The sequence below is a fragment of the Trachinotus anak genome, unplaced genomic scaffold (assembly GCF_046630095.1).
Source record: "Trachinotus anak isolate AG129_WGS33_773 ecotype Australia unplaced genomic scaffold, CSIRO_AGI_Tana_v1 ptg000018l, whole genome shotgun sequence".
NCBI classification, from domain to species: domain Eukaryota; kingdom Metazoa; phylum Chordata; class Actinopteri; order Carangiformes; family Carangidae; genus Trachinotus; species Trachinotus anak.
The window spans coordinates 16,733,959-16,756,210 of record NW_027273869.1 but is presented as its reverse complement, the minus strand read 5'-3'; the positions used below and the strand labels follow the sequence as shown (position 1 = coordinate 16,756,210).

At 41.1% G+C, this 22,252-nt stretch overlaps 2 protein-coding genes across 4 annotated transcripts; one reads left to right on the top strand and one right to left on the bottom strand.

Moving 5' to 3' along the window:
- Nucleotides 1–93: 93 nt before the first annotated feature.
- On the top strand, nucleotides 94–14,937 carry parpbp (PARP1 binding protein). Of its 3 annotated transcripts, none has more exons than XM_071501785.1 (11): nucleotides 94–164; nucleotides 526–680; nucleotides 1,377–1,613; nucleotides 1,731–1,835; nucleotides 2,841–3,011; nucleotides 3,160–3,314; nucleotides 7,146–7,329; nucleotides 7,475–7,656; nucleotides 9,244–9,325; nucleotides 12,861–13,047; nucleotides 13,603–14,937. In XM_071501785.1, exons 2-11 carry the CDS (start codon nucleotides 531–533, stop codon nucleotides 13,923–13,925), a joined length of 1,776 nt encoding a protein of 591 aa, XP_071357886.1. In that variant the 5' UTR covers nucleotides 94–164; nucleotides 526–530; the 3' UTR covers nucleotides 13,926–14,937. The 3 variants fall into 3 exon arrangements, with proteins under 3 accessions (XP_071357886.1, XP_071357885.1, XP_071357884.1); XM_071501784.1 differs by having other exon boundaries at nucleotides 1,377–1,604; nucleotides 13,564–14,062; XM_071501783.1 differs by having other exon boundaries at nucleotides 13,564–14,062.
- pmch (pro-melanin-concentrating hormone) lies at nucleotides 14,903–17,641 on the bottom strand. The gene is made up of 3 exons (XM_071501791.1): nucleotides 17,316–17,641; nucleotides 15,194–15,335; nucleotides 14,903–15,078 (listed from the first exon to the last, which is right to left on the bottom strand). The coding sequence occupies exons 1-3, from the start codon at nucleotides 17,562–17,564 to the stop codon at nucleotides 15,017–15,019; spliced, it is 453 nt and encodes a 150-aa protein (XP_071357892.1). The 5' UTR covers nucleotides 17,565–17,641; the 3' UTR covers nucleotides 14,903–15,016.
- Between the last annotated feature and the right edge of the window lie 4,611 nt (nucleotides 17,642–22,252).

The following is a 22,252-nucleotide window of genomic DNA, read 5'->3' as shown; positions in this document are numbered from 1 at the left end:
AACACCAAAAAAATGTAAGAGAGAAATCATTTTGGTACAGCAGCCCCCATTGTTGTATACTCCAGGCTGATTGGTCAGTGGGCCGCAAACGTCATCGGGAATTTAAAATTTCAAAACAGCAGCTCTTTGTCGTGGACGTGTTGGAGACTGCTACAACCTTAGAGGTTTGCACCATTAAATTAACATTGTTTATGATTTATTGTAGCCATATAGTTAGTAAACCTTGAGGTGTATGTATGAATGTAATGTAAGAGCTCATAACAAGACACATTGACTTGTATTTTTGGGATAAATTTAACTATAAAGTTAACTCAGCACTACAACTCAGAAGGTTTGCTTTTCGAGGAAAGTGGAAATAAATAGTATTATTTTTATTATTATTATCTTATTTTGAAGTCCAATAACTCACTATGCTCCTTTAGAGTTGCATTTTTATAATTATAGTGTGCCCTCTGTACTAAAATGTTGTGAAAGCCATGTTTTCACAGATTTTTAGAAATCATTTTCCTTTTGTGCTGTTTTAAGGAACAATGGAGGCTTTGGGAGACCGTCTGAAGCTGATGGTGAAAACCTTCAGGAGAGAGTGCCACAGAGTTTTACCGTCTGAGAGGACCACCATTCATGGAGCTGATGGCATGCTGATGGTGCTGCAGCTGGCCATGGCTGAAGTGAATAAAAAGGTAACTTATTCATTCAAACCAACCTCTAATCAGTTCAATTAAAAAAAAAAAAACTGTCTGTCTCTCGAGGAGCAATTAGTGGCAAAAAGTTTGCAAACGCAAATGCACACAAACAATGAATTCCCACATAAAATCAGTCTAAAAATGCTAATATGATAATGTAAAGAAAAGGTTGAAATACACATGGGTTCACAGCACTGGCAAATCTGTAGTAAGCCAACAATACTGGACACTACAGAGGCATACTATGTCAGAAAAACCAAGAGCATTCATCACTTTACAGACATGGTAAACTGACCATATCTTGTGCAACTTTTCTGCAAGATTTCTGTTTTGTCAGTGTTTTTGGAGCTCCAGCTAAAAACAACTTGAAATCATCTCTAAAGAAAAAGGAATAAAGCGTTGAAAATATTCCGACCTACAGCAGCAGTGTTCTCGCTGTAAGTCATACGGTGGCCTAAATGCAAGGCTGTACGAGCCCAGTTCACATCATCATCATGGCATAGTTCAAATGAACCATCAGGCTGACTGTCATCACGTCTATAACTGATGACATTACCACTGGTTTCCGGCTGAGACCGCTCATGGCCCGTTTTCGGACTGCAGGAGAAGGTCTCTCTGCTTTTGAACTGATTGGTTCCAGGCCGTCAGTAATTATGGCTGTTCCTTAAACTGTTTTCTCTCTTCCTGTGACAGCACGGTGGAGAGTTCAAAGTGGCTCTGAGTGATGTCCTGATGGCCTGGAAACACTTACTGCTAGGCAAACTCCACCTGCCACCCCCCAACTTTGCACGCTTGGAGAACTATGATCTCATTCTGGAGGCATACGAATCCTTCCTGAAACGCTCCAACACCGTGGACCTGGTTGATATCCTCTCCATGTACAAACAGCTGAGACTTGAGGACTCCAGTCCAGAGGAGCCTGTGAGCCCGGTGAGCAGGAATCAGACTGATGATGTTGATTGTGGATGGTCAGATTGCCTACTGAGTTAGGGATAAGACCAATTAATTTATCTCTCTAATATATTTTTTTTTTATTCTTTTGCCAAGACCCAGCTGTTTGAGTTCCTATCGGGTAACATGGAGGTCTCAGAGTTACCAGACTCCTCAGTCCCGTCAACGCCGTCTAGTAAAGGCAGGCCCTGCAGCTCACAGGTAGGCCCAGTCCTGCTTTCAAGCATTAATAAAAGGTGCAACTTATATCATAAACTCCCATAAGAAATCCCATATTTCCACTTTAACCTCTACGCTCATTTAAAGTGTTTTTAGTAATATGAAATGCCCTTTTCTCTTGCTGGCAATAATCCATGCATTTACTTTTCCAGTCTTCGTCTTAATTTCTGTCTGGAATCCATCCTGCTCTTATTGACAGGAACTCTATATCATATCACTCAGATTTAAGACTGCAATGTGAATTCAATTACCAGGCAGATGTTTAAAACACTGCACAATGTGGGGCTGGACAAGTGCTTCTGTAACAGAGTCTCTTTCCTCCACTCTTCTGTCACTTGCAAATTTATGAGTTTTCAGAAGAGGCTTGCTGCTGCACTACCAGTTAGGGTGATGTAATTTTTGGAGTTTAATACAGGCTGTCAGCTGCTGTTTTTAGCAGTTTTATTCAGGCAGTAAAGCTACTGTCCCTTTTGGTAGATGATAAACACAACCTGGACTGGCCAAAAGTTTTATCAAAGGAATTCTCTGACACGTAGGGAAATGTCTTCATTCAAGAGATGCATGAAAAAAAAAAAATTCAATATCACAGTCAACTCTGTCAGTTTAAATATAAGGCTACAGGCAGCAGCAAAGACTGGAAAGAGGGGGAAACCACTAGCCTAGCTCTAGCTCTGTCTAAAGGAACCACCTACAAGCACCACCAGCTCATTTTTACACTTCAGTAATAAAACAAATGAGATATAACTTGTTAATCACTGAGCTTTAGAGGTGCTGGTCAGCTGATTTAGTTTTATTTTGACAAAGCCACACTAGTTGCTTCCCCCTGCTTCCAGTCTTTATGCTAAGCTAAGCTAAGCAGCTGCTGGATATAGCTTTAATATACAACTGACAGACTTAAATATGGTGTTAATTTCCCCATTTAAGTCTCACCAAGAAAGTGATAATAATGTGTAACTTAATCATTTGTGTTCTGTGTGCTCTCAAAAGGTGAAAACGGCAGTGCGAAGGGTTTTCTGCTCCTATCTGAATTTGCTCGTCAACACCAAGAATGACATGGCCTTGGCGCTGACCCTTGACGTCCCCAGTCGCTCACTCGGACGTCAGGCGTTCACCGACATCAAGCACGCTGCACATAACAACAACACTTCTCTCTTCCTAGTAAGAAACATCCACTCTCAGCATGTGCTCAGGCTTGAGAAATGATGTATTCATACATTACATAACAAGTAAACCAAAACTATGACTTTATAAATTGGAGTAATCCCCTCTGGTGCAACATTTAGGTCTTTTCTCATGCTTCTTGCAGGCTGTGACATCTTTTGTGAGGGCCATCCAGCTTGGAGGAAAGGGCTACGCTCCAGCTGAGTCTGACCCACTGAGGAAACATGTCAAAGGCCTGTCTGACTTTGTACAGTTTCTAGACAACCTGGAAGAAATACTGGGGGAGATTCCTGACCCAAGGTACACAATACAGCTTAATCCAGACTTCCACTCGCTCCCTGTCTTACTGTTGCTTTTGAAGTAAAACCTCCCCACTTGTGACAGAATCAGCTGTAATTGTTGCGAGGCCCGGGATGTGCTCCATTCATCACTGAACTGTAAATTCATGATGGATTCCAGTTCAGTTTTTGACTTTAATCCAATTTTTGAATTAAAGTAGGAAAAGTGACACAGAGTTGCATTTTCAACACCGGGAGTAGAACTGAGTGATTTAAAACTCAGAGGAATACAAATGACTGTGTTGTACAATATACCGTTTATTTTCATATCATGTGGATATTAATCTTTAAATGCATTAAAGCTGCAGCTGTCTGAGTATGAAGATGCACCAAGCAGCTAGTTAGCTTAGCTTAGCATAAAGACTGAAAACAGCTAGTATGCCTCTGTCCAAAGCTTACCAAACTGCCCACTAGCACCTCTAAATTTTATTTTTATATATATATATATATATATATATAATATTGTGCATTATATTTCATTGGCAGAGGCAACCAGCCAGGCCAGCAGCATTAAACATGTTATATTTGCAATTGCTACATAGCCACATTAGCATTAGCATTTACATTTACTCATGAGTCTAGAAGAAACATTGTGAGTTCAGCATCAACCTTCATTCCTTTACTCACCAAGAGCTGTCTGCAGAGGTCGGGTTATATCACGTCCTCTCTTCTACTGAAGTTGGCACGCTAACCAGCTAGCCCTGGCCCGTATCAGCCTGTATTGACACTTTCTGACAGCAACTCATTGTAGTCCCTAATCTGCCCTGAAGACGTTGCACTGCTTAGAGGGTGTATTATAACCTCTTGTATTACAAAGACAGTGGCGGCTGAAGTTCTTGTCAAGCCACAATCACCACTACCTGTCCTGAAAAGAAACCACATTCAGTGGCAGAGAAAACTTACAGCTAGCTCCTTTATATGACCTTAACTGACACAAAGGGTTTTAAAAAGCACACCGTCGGACAGAAATAATTGCTGTTGATGTTATGAGAGAGTCTAATGGAACTCATTTATTTGTTTTTTTTTCTTTGGATAGTCTCTGCAGATGTTTGTTTGTGGCCGCGGTCCTACAGTACTCAGGATGATTTACATCATTATGTGTTTGAAACTGTCCAGACCAGCATTAGACAGCAACTTTGGACTGCCATGCAGTATTTCTAGGAACTTATTCAGGCTTGGTCCATTTGGTGAACCAATTCCTCGTGCTAAAGCAGGAGACCATCATCAAGCCATTTAGAGCTGTTGCAATCTTCCAGTCTGTGGTCAAGCCAAAGAAACTCAATATTGTAACCAAACTACGTTAGAGTTTTGTGGTTTATAATGGCATGCAATGGTTTGTCGCTTGACATTTTCACCTCCTCTGACTAATAAATGTGAATGTCAAAACATCAATTATCAAGCACAAAAAAGGAAAATGGATTTTAAATGTATAAAAACCAACTGTTCTAGACAACACTTACTTCTGTGGAATAAGATATCAGGTTTTGGACAGACGGGAAACAAAGTGTGTGCAAGATCAATTCATTCTTGCTTTTGGTCTTTTGTTTGTTTTTTTAAGAAAAAACTTGCCTTGAGGCTCCAGGTATGATGCATGCAGTTAATCATGCTCCAAACTGCTGTAGCCAAGGAAACAAAGGGATCCAACAGTTGTATCTTCCATCACAACAGCCCCAAATACTCCCTAAAACTAGAAAGTAAACAATAAAGTTATAATTCTATAAGGGATAAAAAAGAATGACAATAATAATAAGTCAAAAACTATGTGGTGCCGCTCTACCTGGGGCCTTCCTGAGCTCTGAAAACCTCCAAAATAAGAACTGGTAAAGGGGAAACAGTCTTGCAAGACTCCATGTTCTGTCTGTCAAGTGCAAAGCAGAATTATGACAAGTTAAATATGTTATGGGGCAATAAAGATAAGATTTGCACAATATCTTGACATGAAAAATATTGCTCTTACATACTGTATCCTTGAAAGGAAGGAGAGAGAAAGAAAGGAGAAACTGATGTCGAGATAAAATCATCTTCATGGTTACAGCAGTTTTTTTCCTTTCAATCTAAAATCAGGGACAAATCATTAATTTGTAGTCGATGATCTCAAACATGCCATATTTGTTTTCCATTCCAAGTAATGTGTCCCTCTGAAATCCTGCACTGAAGTTGCTGTGGCTTTATACATTTCCAGAGAAATCACCCTGAGCTGACAAGGGGAACACAGATTCCAAGAAAATTTGAGTACGACTGTGTATCTGGCAACGACTGAAGTCAAATACAGTGAAACTCGGAGATTTACGATTTTGAGTGGAAGTTTCTTTGAATTGCTTCACTTCTTCCTGCAATTCAAGTTCGGGTTAAATTCTGCTTCCTCTCTGAAGCCAAATCAATGCTCATTAATTGAATTACATTTCAGAAAGCTGAACTGATCCCTGCTGCTGCTGCTGCTGCTGTTCATATTTACAGCCGGTGTATCAGCCTGGCAGGCACCTGTGCGCTGAAATAATACCTGTGATCATGAAATCCACCTGTCCCACTGCAGCTTGTTATTATTCCCTTGAAATCCCTGTAATGACTCCCATCTAAGCTTCTCATGATAACATTTGGATTGCTAAAGCATGGTCATCTTTGCTACATCAAAGCCTGTCTTTGTCAAATAACTTGTTCCCTGTTTGGTTTCGCTCACTTTGATGAATTATCATCAAACCTCGAGCTCCACAGATCATTCTCCATACCATTACAGATTATTTTGGATGTCGAGGCACTTGGCACCACAACAGAAGTGGTTATCAGAAATGATTTAGCCGGTCAATCATGTGAGGGTTGAAGCTTTTGAGGTGAAGCCGTTGAAGGCGGTCCCAGCAGCGACGTTAGCTTCACTCAGCCGAGCCATAACAACACATTGTGATGTTTATGTAGTAGTGGATTCGGCTCTCACTGCTCTTCTGAGGGTTCTCAGTTCATGCAGGCTGATGAGAGCGCTCCACGTCTGATGAGACACTGATGAACTCGGCCAACATGTGTCTTTCAACAGGCAGTGCCTTTTCGCTCTCAGTGGAGTACTGTATTTCCTCATACAAACACCTTCTATGGAGAGTTCAGGGCCCCTTGTTCAGTGAACATCTGTTTTCCCAAATGATTCTGTTACTGAGCCCAGGCTCGCTCACATCAGAGCTGGGTCAGGGTTGGACCACCGCCTCTCCACCTTACTGCGATCTTTTCTAGCTTTAGTGCACTTGACTGTTAGAAACCTACAGAAGTGATATGTTGCTATGATTTTTGGACATGCGGCGCAGGCGAGCCTGCAAGCATGGGTGAAAACTTTAAGGAGGAAAATCCTGGAGTTTCTCCGCTGACAGTCCATCGGTGAGCACAGTGACAGTGCCCAGGGTGACTTTAACAGGGATCCGAAGCATATTTCCTGCTTCATAACTGTTAACATTGGCAAAGCTGCGTTACAGAGAAATAAAGCTCAACTGGATGTTAACACTGAAACAATTACTCTGAGCCCTTAAAGTCAGTGTCCAATTAATTGAAAGTGAAGCTGCAGTATATCTTTTGAAGACATTCACACTAAGGCCCTGGCTTTTCTGGGTTTTCGGTTTTAGGAGCGAGTTATTCATGTTGGCAAATATTGGCTGAACTTTTGAACACTATTAATTCCATCCAGATGAAAACCTGTGTGTGTTCTGCAGAAGAAAGAGTCGACTCCTTTCCAAAACAAATGCAGTTGTTTTTTTTTCCCCTTCTACATACGACACAATGCAGATGTCAGTGTGAGTGTCACTGTCTTTAATTTCAGCGCATGTGGAGCCAGGCTGGTGACCGCCATCAGGGCAGCGCTGGTGAAGGGACGCAGCAGTGGAGAAGAGTTTTATGCTGCAGCTGAAGAGACAACAAAGGAGCTGAGGGAGAGGATCTGCCAGATCCACCAGGTCCAGAAACAGACTGCTAATGGAAGCGGGACGGGGATAAGCCCTGCCAGGGTGAGACATAACCTCTGCTCTTCAGCTCATGAGCCACAGTTTTGGCTTTTGCATCCGTACATTCATACAGAAACCACTTCATCTTCTTTCACAGTCAGATACTTGACAGTGCACTGATTGTGGTTGTGTTGCTGTTCCTCTCCAGCCGAAAGCCTACGCAGTGAATCATGCCACCGCGTACGGGGGTCGGGACACTGTGAAGGTGCTGATGGCGCTGCTGGACGAGGAAGCCCTGACTCCTCCGTGTCAGAACAAGGCGGACCTGCTGTGTGAGGAGCAGCCCGTCCTCAGTGGAACTGAGGGCACATGTGTCCTCACGTTGTTCAGGTTGGTTACAGGCCTCTGTATCACTTACAGGGCAGAGTATCTTAAAGGCAACAGTTGTGTTTAATGCAGATTTGTGTCCATGCTAGCAGCTTGGCTCTCAGGATGACAATGTCAGTTTGCTGGTCTGTTCATCACTTTGGTCCAGAGTCAGTTATTTCTGTCTAACGGACAGGACTGTCATACAACCTTGTGCATTCATTGTTCCCAGATGATGAATCCTACTTACTTTTTTCATCACAGCACCATCATCACCATCATCACAACTTTAACTTGTCAAATACTGTGGTTCATTACCAAAAACCTGCAAAACCTCTCATCCTCCTCAGCTGTAGTTCATGCTTAGTGCTAATTAGCAAATGTTAGCATGCCAATGTGCAAAATTAAGACATTACCCTCTACCTGCTGTGACAAAGTACTGCCTCACAGAGCCACTGTGGACCTTTAGTCTTGTTAAATATTTACTAAAAGTGGTGCTTTTCTAATAAGCCGATTAATCAAAAGAAAATTAATCAGATTTTAATTTTAAATTATTAATTAATAATATTTGCTAGTTCCAGCTTTCCAAATGTGCATGAATTATTGGAAATTTGATGAGGACATCGCCTCAAGCTCTGAGAATCTGTTATAGTGATTTTTTTTTTTTTTTTTTCAGGCTTTTTGCCTTTTTTATAGTTACAGTGAAAGAGGGACAGGAAAGTTGGGGAGAGAGAGAGGGGATGACATGCAGCAAAGTGCCACAGGTCAGACTCAAACCTGGCCGCTGCAGTTAGGACTAAGTCTAACTTGTATGTGTTCTTTGTTGATATTGAAACTGATGGTTATTTGCAGCCCTAAAACACTGTGTGGTAATTTGACACAGTTGCAACTGCAGTCTTTGCACTTTGAACAAGTGAGTGCTACTTGGTGCTTATAGATCATAATGGATTGAGAAATGCAGGCAAAATGGTAACAGTATTGTCTTTTTAACCATTTCAGTTCAGTATTAACAAAAAAAAAAACCCTCATAACTTCTTACAGTTTCATACTAGTGTACTATCTGTGCACCACAGATCAGAACAGACAGTCCTAAATGCAGTTTTACAACTTGTAGGAGTCAATTATAACACTGAGTTGGTATTTCACAATGAAAAAGTCATCACACAGAGCTTTAAGTTAGATGCAGCCATGTTCACTGCTACAAGGAATCAGTCAGAGTGGGAAAGCCCCTGAAACAGCAATTAGACCAACATGAGACTCTACAACTCTCCACTGAAACCATATGGAGGAAAATCCTCCCACACCACACTGGAACAATTTCTCTGGTCAAACGTCTGAAATAAAAATAATAGTATAAAAAAAATAGCCACTGGCTGTGGTCGGGGGGGGAACCTACATTATGTCTGAGGTGGATGACATTGAATGGCTGATATCCAGTCTGTTGTAAAGGCCAAGCATCGGCTCAGGCTGACGTTGGTGAAAACGTGTCTTACTTTCTGATTCTCTGACTGTAAAAACTGTAAAGCGCTGGTTAGTGCGACCATGTAACCTTCTAGCTTTTTTAGTTTATAAACCTCTTGTCTTTGCTTTTCATTGTGGCTTTCTCCTCAGATCCCCCGAAGTGTCTACTGGATGTTCTCCAGAACCCCTAAAGAACCGAGTCCAGAGCCGGCTAGACCTGCTCAAACCCAAGGTAACATGGGCCCCTCCATCCAAGAGCCCCAAATCCAAACCATCAGTTACTTCAAATTGAATCAGATGTACAAACATTGAAAATAATGTCTTTATATCCTGTAATTTCTCCCTGGTATTATATTATTTATTTGCTTAGCTGAAGCTCACATCTTAACTGAATTCCACCGTTCCCGTTTGCACAGCTGTGTTTTAGCTCTTAGCGTTGGTTTGAGGGTGCCGTTTAAATCCATGGCATAAAATGACTTATTCGTGGGGGATTCAAACCATTAACCAATCCTGATGTTTTCCTATTATTAGGACAGAACCATTTGCTTACAGTGCACAATGTAACATGCTATATATCTGATATCAATATCTCATCTTCCTGCCTGTGAGCTCAGCTGTTCTGTCTTTTTACTCTACTGTTAGAAGACACTTTGGCAGATTCTTTCTCTGTTGCCTGTTAATTTTGAGTTTAAAGATTTTACTGTTTGGGAGCTTCTGTTGGTGTGATTTTGCACAGTTAATTTACTCAACTTCTTCAGTACAAGTACCTTAATATGGTACGTGAGTATTTCCATGCTCTGCTACTTTATGCTTCTATTTCACTACATAGAAGCATAAACTACAACCAATGCTGGATTTTTATAAGCTTTTGTCAAATCTGGGATGAGTATAGGTATCACTATAGTATTTATTTTTTTTTATTTTTTTTTAAGAATTGTCATTTTACTGTAACATAAGATCAAGAAACGTAGAAAATTGTCACATTTGAGAACCTTGAACTATGAAATTTGAAAAGGTCAGTCCCATTTACTTGGCAGCTATAGTTTACAAATTACTTTGTCATACTTTAATTTATATCATCAGTATTTATTGTATTTCAGTTGTACATGTCAAAGTAAATTGCAGTACAGAACTACCCAGCGTCACCTTTAGACAGTTTGGCCACCAGAGAGCACTGACAAGTTGAACTGTGTTATGTCCAGCTCAGTGTGTCTCTTGGCCACAGTGAAAGCTGATAAACCACCTCGAGTGATGTCACTTGAGTCAGCACCTCATCTCTGCTTGGGGGTAGCATATCGCACCCAAATTTCCCACCTAACTATTAGAGTTGCATTGTGGGTAATGTAGGAACCAGTAAAAAGAATGAATATCATAAAAAAATAGGATGTCTGTCGTTCTGCTGCATCGATTATGACCCTTTTTTAAACTGTCCATCATGAGTTCAACAAAATCTCTTATACTCTTTTTATATCAAAATATTACAGGTTGATATATGTATATTATTCATATTTTAAAACTGCAATATCAGTATCAAATACCTCAAAAATCCACTAACGATTGGATATAACGGCTACAACGATGTTAACACGAGTTATAATAATCAGTCATAATAATGCAATATAATACTTGTAATATTACTCTGAAAGGAGCCATTGTGATACTTGAAATTCATTTTCCAGAAATACTTTCATAATTTTACTTGAGTGAAATGAGTGAATGCAGGACTTGTAGTATTTCTTACAGGGTGGTATTGCAACATTTATTTAAGTAAAGGATGTGAGTCTCCCACCACTGCATCCATTCCACAGCTGCTGAGTCACCCCAAAACCACAGACAAGACCAGCTTTAGGTTTTAAGGTAGGACTGGTCTTTTAACATGAGGTAGCTCCGCTGTGTGAACTCCTTTTGAACATGTATGCTAAACACATTTTGTGAAATGGCTCCTTTATTTGATTGCGCTACCAGATGTCATTTTAGCTCCCCACAATCTGGCTGCCTTCCTGTTTGAGTGCGCTGTAATGGTCCCTGGGCAGCTCACCGCTTCCTGAACTCGGTGAGCGGAAGCTTTCTGCATCAATTTCACTTTGAAGATGCCATATCAGTCGCGTAACTCGACTAGCAAGGGAAACTTGAAAGGTTATTGTTTCCTGTTGTCTGCTGAATGACTTTATCCCAGCCTCCTCCAGCAGTTTCATCATGCACTGACGTCAACTGGCACACACAGATATGGACAGATTTAGTTTCTGTTTTTTTGGGATGCTTCCAAATCTTTTCCTCAGTGCCACAGATGATTCAAACACAGAAAAAACTTTGAGTAAAGCTCTTAATGCCAATTTAGTGCTGCTCTTCTGTTATGTCAGAAATTATGTTTATGATAACGCCACAGAATATACGTTTTATTTCCTGAGTCATTCCACCATCCTCTGGTGATGATGGTAATGGTGCACCTGCTACTCGTGCTCACTTCCATCACCTGCGTGTGAGAACACATGTCAAAACACGAAGCTGCAGGAACTGCTTGCACCTGGTTTTGGAAGCACTATCAGGAATGTCTTGGTCAGGTGTCTCCAGCGTCGGGTCAGGCGGTGTGCGGGGGTTATTTCAGGACAGCCGTGCTCAGAGGAATGAGGGCCGTCTGACCACACGGTGCCACGTCGGGCTCCCACCTGTTGTAATTGGATTAGATGTTCTCCGTCAGTCATGGTTTGGCCGTGTTCACTCTTCCATCCCCTCCCATTGTTTCAGGGGCGTTCCAGATATGTTTTATTAGCATGCAACCAGGGCAGCATACATTTTTAGCTCCATTATTGAAGTGTGCCTCAGTCTTTGGGTTACTGTTGTTTTAGGTGCTCTTTTAAGAAGTTCTTTTGAAAAGCACAAAGGCTTTGATCCCTTTGTGCTTTACAGGCCCACCCAGCTTTGCTCGCTGTATTTTTTCCCTCAGATTTCTCCTCCCTACTGTGGCCCACTGGCCTGAAGGGTGAAATCCTTGGATTGTGATAATCCCAGGCAGGCGTAGATCAAACAGTGGATGAAAAGCCGTGGATCTGTGTGCCCCAGGGCCAGGATTGTAGTCTTCAGTATCATTCACTTTGTTGTAACTAACTAGGCTGTCTGAAAAGGCTTTTTAATGAGGTGCTGCGTTACTGTCTTACACATATAAATGTGATTATGTGGAAGACAACTGGTCCTACTGTTTAAAGTAGTATAATGTTGGGCTGATGCATGATTTGTCAACTTTTATCAGTGACTACGGCACTCATCAGGTGGCCAGTGATCAGCATAAATAGTCACACAGTAAAAACACAAAGGGCTAAGTTACCTGGACAAACGATGGACTTTGGTACAGATATTCATGGTCCTCAGATGATGGATCCTAATGACTTTGGTAATCCCCTTTCTTTTCAACCACAAATTTGAAAGCTTTACTAAAATGTCTTTATTACTGGATGGATTGTCATGAATTTGAAAAACGAAAAACAGTGACATTCCCACCAGTCTCAGCTGCATTTGTGTTTAATTATTAGCACACACAGCCTCACAGAGCAGCTAGCATGGCTGTAAACATTTGGTGCTTCGTTCTCTATTGTTGAGCAGTTCAAAATGTGCAGGATTGGGAAAGCACAATTTTTTTTTTTTCTTTTCTTTCAAAACACCAAACTAAAAGCCAGAAAGTATGTTTTCTTAAGCCAAAAACTTACTCCATCATCAACCATGTCACTATATCATATCAGCCTGATCAAAGGGTTTTCTTCTGTTCCCTCCAGGCTAGAGACAGAGTTATCCGATCCCAGTTTGCCTGCACATACAAAGATGAAGAGCTGCCGCTCAACCGTGTGCTGGAGTTCCCCAGCACCAGCCAGGTCCCCACCTGTGTGCACCCAGCACCTAAACTCAAAACCACCCCATCTGTGGAGGAGGAGTGCAGCTCTGGTGTGGAGAGCAGAGCCACAGGTACAGACTCAACCTTCACTTCTGGAAATCCTACAGGGACTTTTTGTACTCTGCTGCATGCAGAGAAAAGCTCAAAATGTCAACACAAGCCACGCAAAATTCTCCTTCTGCTGGGATATATTTCTGTTTCCTCTGACGCCACACAGCTGGACTGAAGCCCAGGCACACCTTCTCAGCTCCAGCCATGAACCTTTCCCAGTCCCAGCCCTGGGACTGGTGCTTACCATTAGCCATTAAATGAATCCCCATTCTATAAAACCTGCACACTCCCACATCTGTAGTTAAAAACCAAAAACGTGCGCACATGCACACATACACACACACACACTCACGCTCAAACAGACCCTTTGCCCATTTCCCCTTCTGTCTTTCGTTCCATGGGAATTCAGGCTTGGCTCCATCAGGTTACATGACAAATGTTAAATTTCAGCTTCATAGAATAAACACACGGCCTGCTTTGACTAGCAGCTAACGTCAGCAATTTCGTCACAACATTTTCCTTTTTTCTCCCACCAGGTTTTCACACTTGCTTTTGTTTTGTTTCAATCTTTCCAGCCAAGCCTACCTCTGAATGTCCAAATAAGGAGCAGAGCGGTAGACAACAGGGGGCTGCCCTCGAGCCAAGAAGTGGAAATGCCCAAACCAGCGGTGCAGGCCCTGGCAATAGAAAGAAAACTGGCATTCAGGGACAGAGCAAGGGCAACAAGAGAAAGCAGGTGGATTGTGATCAACATGGGGGATCAGAGAACCAGCCTCCAGAGAAGAAACGGCCCACTAGTGTCTCAGTCAAAATGCCTGGTAGGAATGTCAGCAAGGCCTCGAGTAAGAAGAAGCTGATCGCTGGGCAGGGAAAGCTAACCAGCTTCTTCAGAGTCTGACCATCGTTTGCACGAATGTCATGACAGTGTATGGACTGTCTGTCAAACACAGCAGCTGGATGTTGCACAGTTGTTTTTCTTCCACTGATAAAACAGTTAATGCAGCTAATGATTATTTTTAATCTCATTAATCTGTGATTTTTTTCTTTTTATATAACTTATCAACTTAACCTGGGAAATACACTGATTTTTAGAGACAGGAGACAAACAAGTAGCCTTGCTCTGTCAAACAAGATACAAAATGTTAAACTGGCAAATATTTGTGGTAGTGTCAGGTATTTTTAAATACTGGACAGAGCCAGTCTAGCTGTTTTCCCCTGGTTACAGCGTCTGTGCTAACCTAACTGGCTGCTAGCAGTAGCTTCATATTTAGCATGCACATTAGGTTTTTGTACAGATTAAGCAAACAAGATAAAACATTTTAATTGGTAAGCCTTAAAGATGCTGATAGGGGGATTTTGATACCCTTTAAACACAGCCAAATAGCTAGTTCCCCCTATTTACAGTCTTTATGCTAGCTAAGCTAATTGCCTGCTAGCGATAGTATCATTCTCTAATCTAACTCTTGCCCAACTACTCCTTTATTCGTTAAGTCTATAAAATGTCAGAAAAGAGTGGAAAATAATTTCCAGACCCACTTTTGATATCTTTAAATCACGTTTTGGCCAAACCGAGAGTTCATTTGAAACGGGATATCCTAAGGTTTTGAACAGCAAAAGCAGGAAATAGCAACTGTTTGCAATTTCTGTTTGGTAAATGACTTTGATGATTCACAGATTATGAAAAATTGTTGCTTAATTTTCTATCAATCTGATTAATCATTTCTGCACTGGTTTAAGTGGCTGTTTATACGTGTTATGCTGTGTGGAAATTTGAGTGGCGACAACATGATCAATTTGGTCGGTAAACTCGTGCTTTATTGTCTATTTAACCTGTAAAACTCCACAGTGAAATCAACATTGTAAATACGAAGCAGGCTTTTTCATTTTTAATAAACGTTTATTTTGTTTTACATGTTTGCATGCTCTTATTTTCTACAAGGAAATGCATTTCAGTGTTAACACACGAGGAAGAAATTTTTTACAGCACATTCAAGCGAGGGTGGCACCGTCCCAGCAGGGCCGGTACACTCTTCCGATCATACATCGCAGCACTGGGAGAAGGAAGGAAAGAACACAGAGCATTAGTCAGTATAAACATCAAGAAATGGTTTAGCGTGAGATACTAAATGGAATTTTCTTAGGCGCAAGGGTTTTCCAGATACTTACTGTCGAGCTCAGTGTTTCTGCGATCTACTTTCAAACTGTACTCGGCAGGAGTGTGGCTCAGGCTTTGCTCAGTGAGCAGAGGAAGGCTCCGGCTAAAGGCCGGGTTCAGCCCACGAAGACTGTGTCCTTTCTGCCTCATGTCCTGAAACAAAGTATTGGTCAGTGATTACACGTGACATCATAAGCCCACACACACATTACCATACGGCAGGATCTGAACTCTGGATCGTCAAAGATGATCTTTTCACATGCAGCACAGGTGCTGGATCGGTCTTTTACCAGCTGATCTAAGCCACAGGAACCCCAAATGGAAGAAATGTGTTTCCCCGTTTTTACTATATCACAGTGGCCTGTTTTCTTCCACAGCCCTGGTTCACTCTGACAGCTTTGTTCTCTCCATCACGTCTGCCTGTTCCCCATTACCACAGAGATAACCACCATGTTCATGACACACAGGAGATGCAGCCGCCAGATAAACTCTTTACACATAGCAACCAAACGTTTGAGGAAGCACAGCTATACAATCATTCTTCCCACTGTGAATCCAATAAATCTTTATAGGTTTGTGATCATTTGACCTTTTCAGCTAATAGTATTTCCCGGTTTTCCAATGCTGCTGTAAAAGATTTTCATAGATGTGTATGAAATATAGACTTAACAGTAGACAGGAGGACGGTGGCCAATTGAAAAGGGTCAAATGTTCAGGCACAGGATGGAGATAATGTGCTCTTTGTTGTCGGTGAACTATGATTAGCTGAGGTTGTTTATAGAAAGAACTCTCATACAATGAATAGTTATGATGCATGACTGTCATTGGCAGAATAGAACTAGCTGAATGACGGCAAATGGAGAATAGCCAGACAGTTTACTTGGAATAAATTGAGAAAAGTCCAAATAGCTGGTAAAATTGAAATGAATTCATTTGTTCCAATCTAGCAACGCAATGACAAAAATTGCTTACTTACCTCTTGTGGCATCTAGCCATACAGATAGTTTTGGTTTTGTTTGTCCAGATTTCAGATTTCTGTCTCTATCCCAATACAATGGAAGTAAACGGATTTTCATTTGTGGTGTTCAAATTTGTGCAATACTAAAAATAACAACAAATTTATAAACAGGAAAACTGGGTTACAAACTGGAGATGTGGGTTGCAGGTTAGATCTAACTGAACACTATCCAGTTGCATTATCAGAAAACTGTTGGGTTTTTGGAGCCACTGCTTCAGATTTGACCCTACGTTTTTAAAAGGTGTCCCCAACCTAGGGTTGAACAAACATACTAAATTGCTGAAATAACCCTTTAACGACAATTTGCCATTAAACTGTTTTTTTTTAAATAACATATAAATAGTTGTGCTCAGGGAAAAGTTAATGCAAGCTGATTGAATACAGAATACAGAACCTCCTACTGACTACATTGGTGCACTTCATTATAAAAGTCACCGGTATTTGGTTCTGACTCCACTGCTACCTTGCACCCTGAGAAAGGACCTCTACACAAAAACATCCTTGCATAAATAAGTAATGTCATTAGTGTGCTGTCACATTTAACTAAGCATAAGCAGCATGTGTTTCCAGAATCACTGTCCCTGCAATGCTGTCGTATCCAGTTGTTCCATGGACACTATTTCTGGACAAAGTAGCTGTTTAATTATTTTAAAAGCCATTTTCAAAGCTGCGACCACCACCAATTAAATTCTAGTTGCTTCCATTGTGTTGGGAGGCTGAAATCTAAGACATGGTTAGCTCAAAAGCCTAGATAAACAAAACTAAAACTATCTGCATGGCTAGATACAGCAAGAGGTTTGTAAGAAAATATGTTTTGAACAGTCCCAGTCCCACTAATGGCATTGTAAACACTTAACAATCAGTTCCTAATGCTTCCTAATGTTCCTAATGCTTCATAAACCTAATGTTTCATAATTCAGTTTTAAGAAAAACATTTGTATTGCCAGGTTGTGAAAAATCCCTTAGGCTGACCAAACTACTTGATGAACTATAGCTGGCAACCAAGCTGGCTTATAACAGGTTTATAAAGCATTAGTAAAATGCATTCTTAACTCAAGAACAAAAACACTACCTCGAGCTAATAAACCCTTTAAAATGGGTAAAATGATGCTTACCGAGACCATGATGACTTTAGGGTTCCCATCTTCATCCCTGTCGTTGTTGTCCAGCACAAAGTGCCGTCTGTACATGGGCGGAACCACGGCATGGTCAGACATGGATTCATCACCCAGTAATGAACCCAGGCCGCCTTGCTCTATTTCACCATCTTCTACTTTAGGCGCAGGTATAGCTGCTGTTACAATGTGGCTGCTCAGCTCAGAGAACAGCACCAGGGTGAACAGGACGGAGTAGACGGAGATCATGGTATCTATAATGTAAATATTATTCAGTTCTAAAGACTGAGTCGGATCTTGCCTCACCTGACGACTGTTGTGACTGGGCTCTCAGCTGCTTTATATACTGAGGCAGTGATTGTGCTTACAACAAACAACTGTTAAACATAAAAAACCTGCAGGGATGCACCCATCTTAAGGTCACAAGATGTTTAAAGGTCATAGCAAATGCGCTGCGCTTCCATTAATAGGTGTTCCTTTGTAAAGAAAGTGGTGAATACCTTCATTTTGTCTGTTTAGAGATGTGATAATTCAAATGTCCAAAGAGGGGAAATATAGTGGGCTATAATTCCCTCCACATCATAGAGTGGGGTCAAGAAGCCTCACTGGAGGTGAAGGGGCAGGAATTAATTATAGATCTCTCCTAACAAAATCTTCATGCTAAAATGAACCCAGCAGGTGACAGGACAGGGACTCAATAAATGGTCATAGTGAGTCATTTTTTTCTGAATGGCATTAGTGGATGCACAGGGTTGAGCTAAATCCACTGACAAAAGGTCAGTAACACGTATGAAAACCTCCAAACTGAGACCAATACCGACAAGCTTTTTGCAGAAAATGATGAGTCATTTTAAAGGAATAGTTCAACATTTTGGGAAATAAGCCTGTTTGCTCTCACATGGATAGTTGGGTGAGAAGATTGATACACTTGTCATGTCTCTATGGTAACTGATCTGATAGATTAGTTTAGCACAAAGACTGGAAACAGATGGAGACGGCGAGCCTTGGTTTTGCTGCAAAAAGTGGCAAAATTCACCCCTAAATCTCACAAATTAACACGTTTCATGTTAATTAACTGTTTCATAAATACCATCATCATGTATTTTGACAAGCCAGTGATGTAGATTATGAGATACGCTGTGGGATCATTTCAGAACATCACAGCAAAAGTTAGCCAACCAACACTGGCAGAAATTCAGAGCAACAAAGTTTCAGAGCACCAGAAGAAAGAATCAAAAAGTTGTAGAAGAAAACTGTATCTATTAGGCTGTGATACCACCACCACCACCACAGACTTATAAAGATATGTTATATCACATTGTCAAGCAGACATACAGTGGGACCCCACTTTATATCTGAGAGCCTTGGTGCCAACGAAACACATCAAAAAATGATTGGGTTCAGTTTCAAGTTAACGACCTCAAGACTTTACATATTTTGAGTGAAACTTTTTCTCACACCTTTACCACTTTTTCACTTAAGATTCACATGAAATATTTAGCAGGACTCTTAGCACGACACGGAGCCACACACACTCTCTTATGTACACACTAATATGGAAAACAGTAACACATGACAACCCACCGACCTTACCGCCTGATGACATGTGCCGGTGATTTATTCACCTCTCTATGACCAATGGCTGAATTGAAAGGTTGCCATTACATTGTGGGTTTGTTATTATATTACCTTCCTAGCAAAAGACTTTTGTTATATTTCTTCTTTGTGATCTAGACAGATTTATTTTAGTAAGGATCATGATATACCATTTGGAAATGTAATAAAGTACTGTAATATCATATCATAAACACGAACCTCCTGAATATCGCTTTTAACCACAACTTCTTCCCTCATTCATATATAATTTGGAACAATCAACACATTTTGTAAAAATAAACACAACCACATATTTGAATAATTGAGCTAGAAGTTGAATTAAAAAGCACTTGTGGACAATCAACAATAAATAATTTAAATACACACTGATTATACCATAAAAGTTTCATAGCACTATATCTTCAATTAAGGAGTCAAATCCCAAGACTCAGTATTGAAGGAATATATCTGTGACCAAAGGTGGAACAACTTGTGTATAAGAGGCACAGAAAGTTTAACTTAGTTTGGTTCTGGTCCTGGAGAAACACAGCAGGGGGGGCACATAGGATTTCCGGGTCAAGGTCTCTGGCCTTGTAACACCTGAGCAGTCCAACCCGTGATTCACAGTTTCCTCCAGCCTTAGCGGCTAACAGCCTCACACCTTCAGTAATGGACCAACCTCAGTTTCATGCAGACATATACTGTAAACACACGCAATATTCATCCTAATCAAGTAAGATTAGGCAGAGAAATGTCAGATACAGAAAAATTGTGGTTTTCACCTTAAAGGAGTGTTTTTTTCTCTGCTAATTGGATATTTACGACTATCAACCCTCTTTATTTCACTTCCGGCGAGTCTCCCCTATCTTTCCCTCTCACCCACGGCAAATTCCAATAGGTAACTTTGACTGACAACCGATGTTGTTTTTTTTTTAACGAAACTTTATAATTGTTTAGAACCGAGTTACTATTTATTTTAACGACTTACATCTTACCTGCTTTATTTATGAATAATCAGTCAGTTAACAGTTTTGTCTTTCTTTAAAACTAACTAGAACTTCTCATAATTTTTATCTAACTTTATAGGAAAATAAATCCCTCACTTGTGTCAGAGGGGCTCAGGGCTGCTCTGCCACTTCTCACTCATTCTGTGTTGAATAGTTTGTTATTGTCGACCCCTCTGCTTTGGTTGCTTCTCAAGCCAGTCCCACCTCACCTGGAACCCAAACACTGCCTTGTGAGGCGATTTGCTTGTGTCCTCTAGAAAATGAATGGGGTAGAATTGCAAGTCACGTTGCGTTTAGAAGCTCTTCATCAAAAGTATAGCCTCAAAGAGCCACAAGCATAGATGTTGTTGATCTTCTCACTTAACTTTCAGCAAGATGCAAATAAGCAAAATGTCAAACTATTCATTTAAAAGAGAATTTGACATCCCACCGCTATGTGATTAAGCCCTGGCGGCATTTGATCGACAGGCACCGAGGTGGCGATCATCAGCTGATGGTAAAAGGTAAAGGCAAAACAAAAACCAAAGGGCTGTCATGTTGACATAGCTCCTCACAGGCTTCTTGTCAGCTGAGAAGGCTTACCTTATTAACATCACAGGAGCCGTGGCGCATGGGATGGAGAACTGGGACATGAATAATAGCTATTGAACTCAGTTGAAGTGATTTTACTTGGAGCGGTCAGCCTTTATTTTGTAAGTATTATTGTTGGAGGGCAAGGACTTCTACTGAAGGACTGAACTTGTCCACAGGGGCACGGCCGTTCCAGCAGAAGCACAACTGAACTTGTGAGCTTCGTGCTCTGTTGTTGTAACCTTTCTCGCTCTTTCTCTCTTACTGATAATGTCTCCCTCCCTTTTCCCACATTTCTCCTGATATAGGCTGTATCCACGAACTGATATGGACAGTAGATGCACTGGAAATCACTGCGAGTCCACCTGATCCAAAACTTCTGGGCTCTATCAACTTCCTTGGCAATTACTCTGAAGATTTAATGAACTCTGAGCTGTGGTGAAGGTCTTTATCTGGTAACTGTGATTTTTCCTTGGCTTCAATTTCTAAGAAATCATTACCATAATTCTCTAACAAAGAACATTAGCAAAAAAGCCAAGAGTCAAATAATCTTATGAGGACCAGATGTGATTCGGTGGGTATCCATGAACATTATTTACTAAATCCTCATGTTTCCAAAACACAGTTCGTCAAACCTTCAACCAATGCCAGTGAAGTTTATTCAACTACTGTGCTGTCGCTGATTTACAGTTGATCTCTTTTGTAATTGTTCGTAATTGCGTGCAGGTTCGATGAGGTGTTGTACATGGTTTAAATTTTGAACTCGAGGAAGCTGCAGAGTAGTTATTTCATCAGCTCTGTCAGCTGCTTGCATCACCTGTCAGTTGCCGGGGCTGTATTTCAATCACACCGCCTACAGCTTTGTGCGAAAAGAGACCTCAGAAATCTGGGCCCTATGACATCAGTAGCAGCATTGTTTTATAATCCTCCAGGGGCCAGCACGTTATTTCCCCCGTCCTGTATTAACACGCTGCCTTTCATCGCCGACGCTCATCTTCTAATAGAAAATAAAAAAAGGACAAACACTGTCACAGTGCAGAGGAAGCTTTGGTTCCAAGGACATTTGTTGCACTGATGCGCCATGCATGATGCTTCGTGTCTATGTGTGTGAATTAGGTTGTGCCAGAGGCCGGCGTGCTGCATTCAGCAGAGATGCGGGTGCAAAAGGGGGGGGGTGGGCCGCATTTTGGGCAGGATTTTTTTGTTGCCCAGAGAACAGACCATGGTTTCCTGGAACAATGCAGCTGATGAGAGTCTCTCCAAGGAAAATAAGGCTCTGACATCATGGGTTCTTAAAGCACACAGCTGAGCCAACACTCTCTCCTGCTATAATCAAGCCTCAGTGAATTTCCACTGTCGACTGAAATTGAGAAAGAGGGAGAATCTCCTCCAATGGTTTCAACAGTTTTTTTTTTTGTTTTTTTTTTACACATGCTTTAATCTAACTGCTAATTTTCCCATTGTAGCTCATGGTGCACTTGCTTGATTCTTATGTCTCCGTTTCCTTTTACTTCTGACATTGGCTCATGGTGACAATAAAATGTGACACAAGGCTACTTGTAAATTTGTCATGGTCAACTCATCACAAGCCAAGGCTGGATCCTTGCCGCCAGATCTGAGAATATCGGGGATTAGAGACAACAAATGCTAAATTGACAACAGCAAGGAGCAAAAGTTAAAACCCAGCAAAGTGAAATCCTGTGTGTCCTATTGAAAAAAAATGAATGGTTGAAGACTGATGAAGCCTTGCAACCACTTTTCCTG

Bases quoted from the DNA above. Each gene is read 5' to 3' on its own strand.
- parpbp (XM_071501783.1), top strand. From the start codon at position 531: ATGGAGGCTTTGGGAGACCGTCTGAAGCTGATGGTGAAAACCTTCAGG. The intron at 7,330-7,474 runs GTGAGACATAAC...GTTCCTCTCCAG, and splicing joins CGGGGATAAGCCCTGCCAGG to CCGAAAGCCTACGCAGTGAA. The intron at 7,657-9,243 runs GTTGGTTACAGG...CTTTCTCCTCAG, and splicing joins TGTGTCCTCACGTTGTTCAG to ATCCCCCGAAGTGTCTACTG.
- pmch (XM_071501791.1), bottom strand. From the start codon at position 17,564: ATGATCTCCGTCTACTCCGTCCTGTTCACCCTGGTGCTGTTCTCTGAG. The intron at 15,336-17,315 runs GTAAGCATCATT...ACTTTGTTTCAG, and splicing joins CTAAAGTCATCATGGTCTCG to GACATGAGGCAGAAAGGACA. The intron at 15,079-15,193 runs GTAAGTATCTGG...TCCTTCTCCCAG, and splicing joins CAGAAACACTGAGCTCGACA to TGCTGCGATGTATGATCGGA.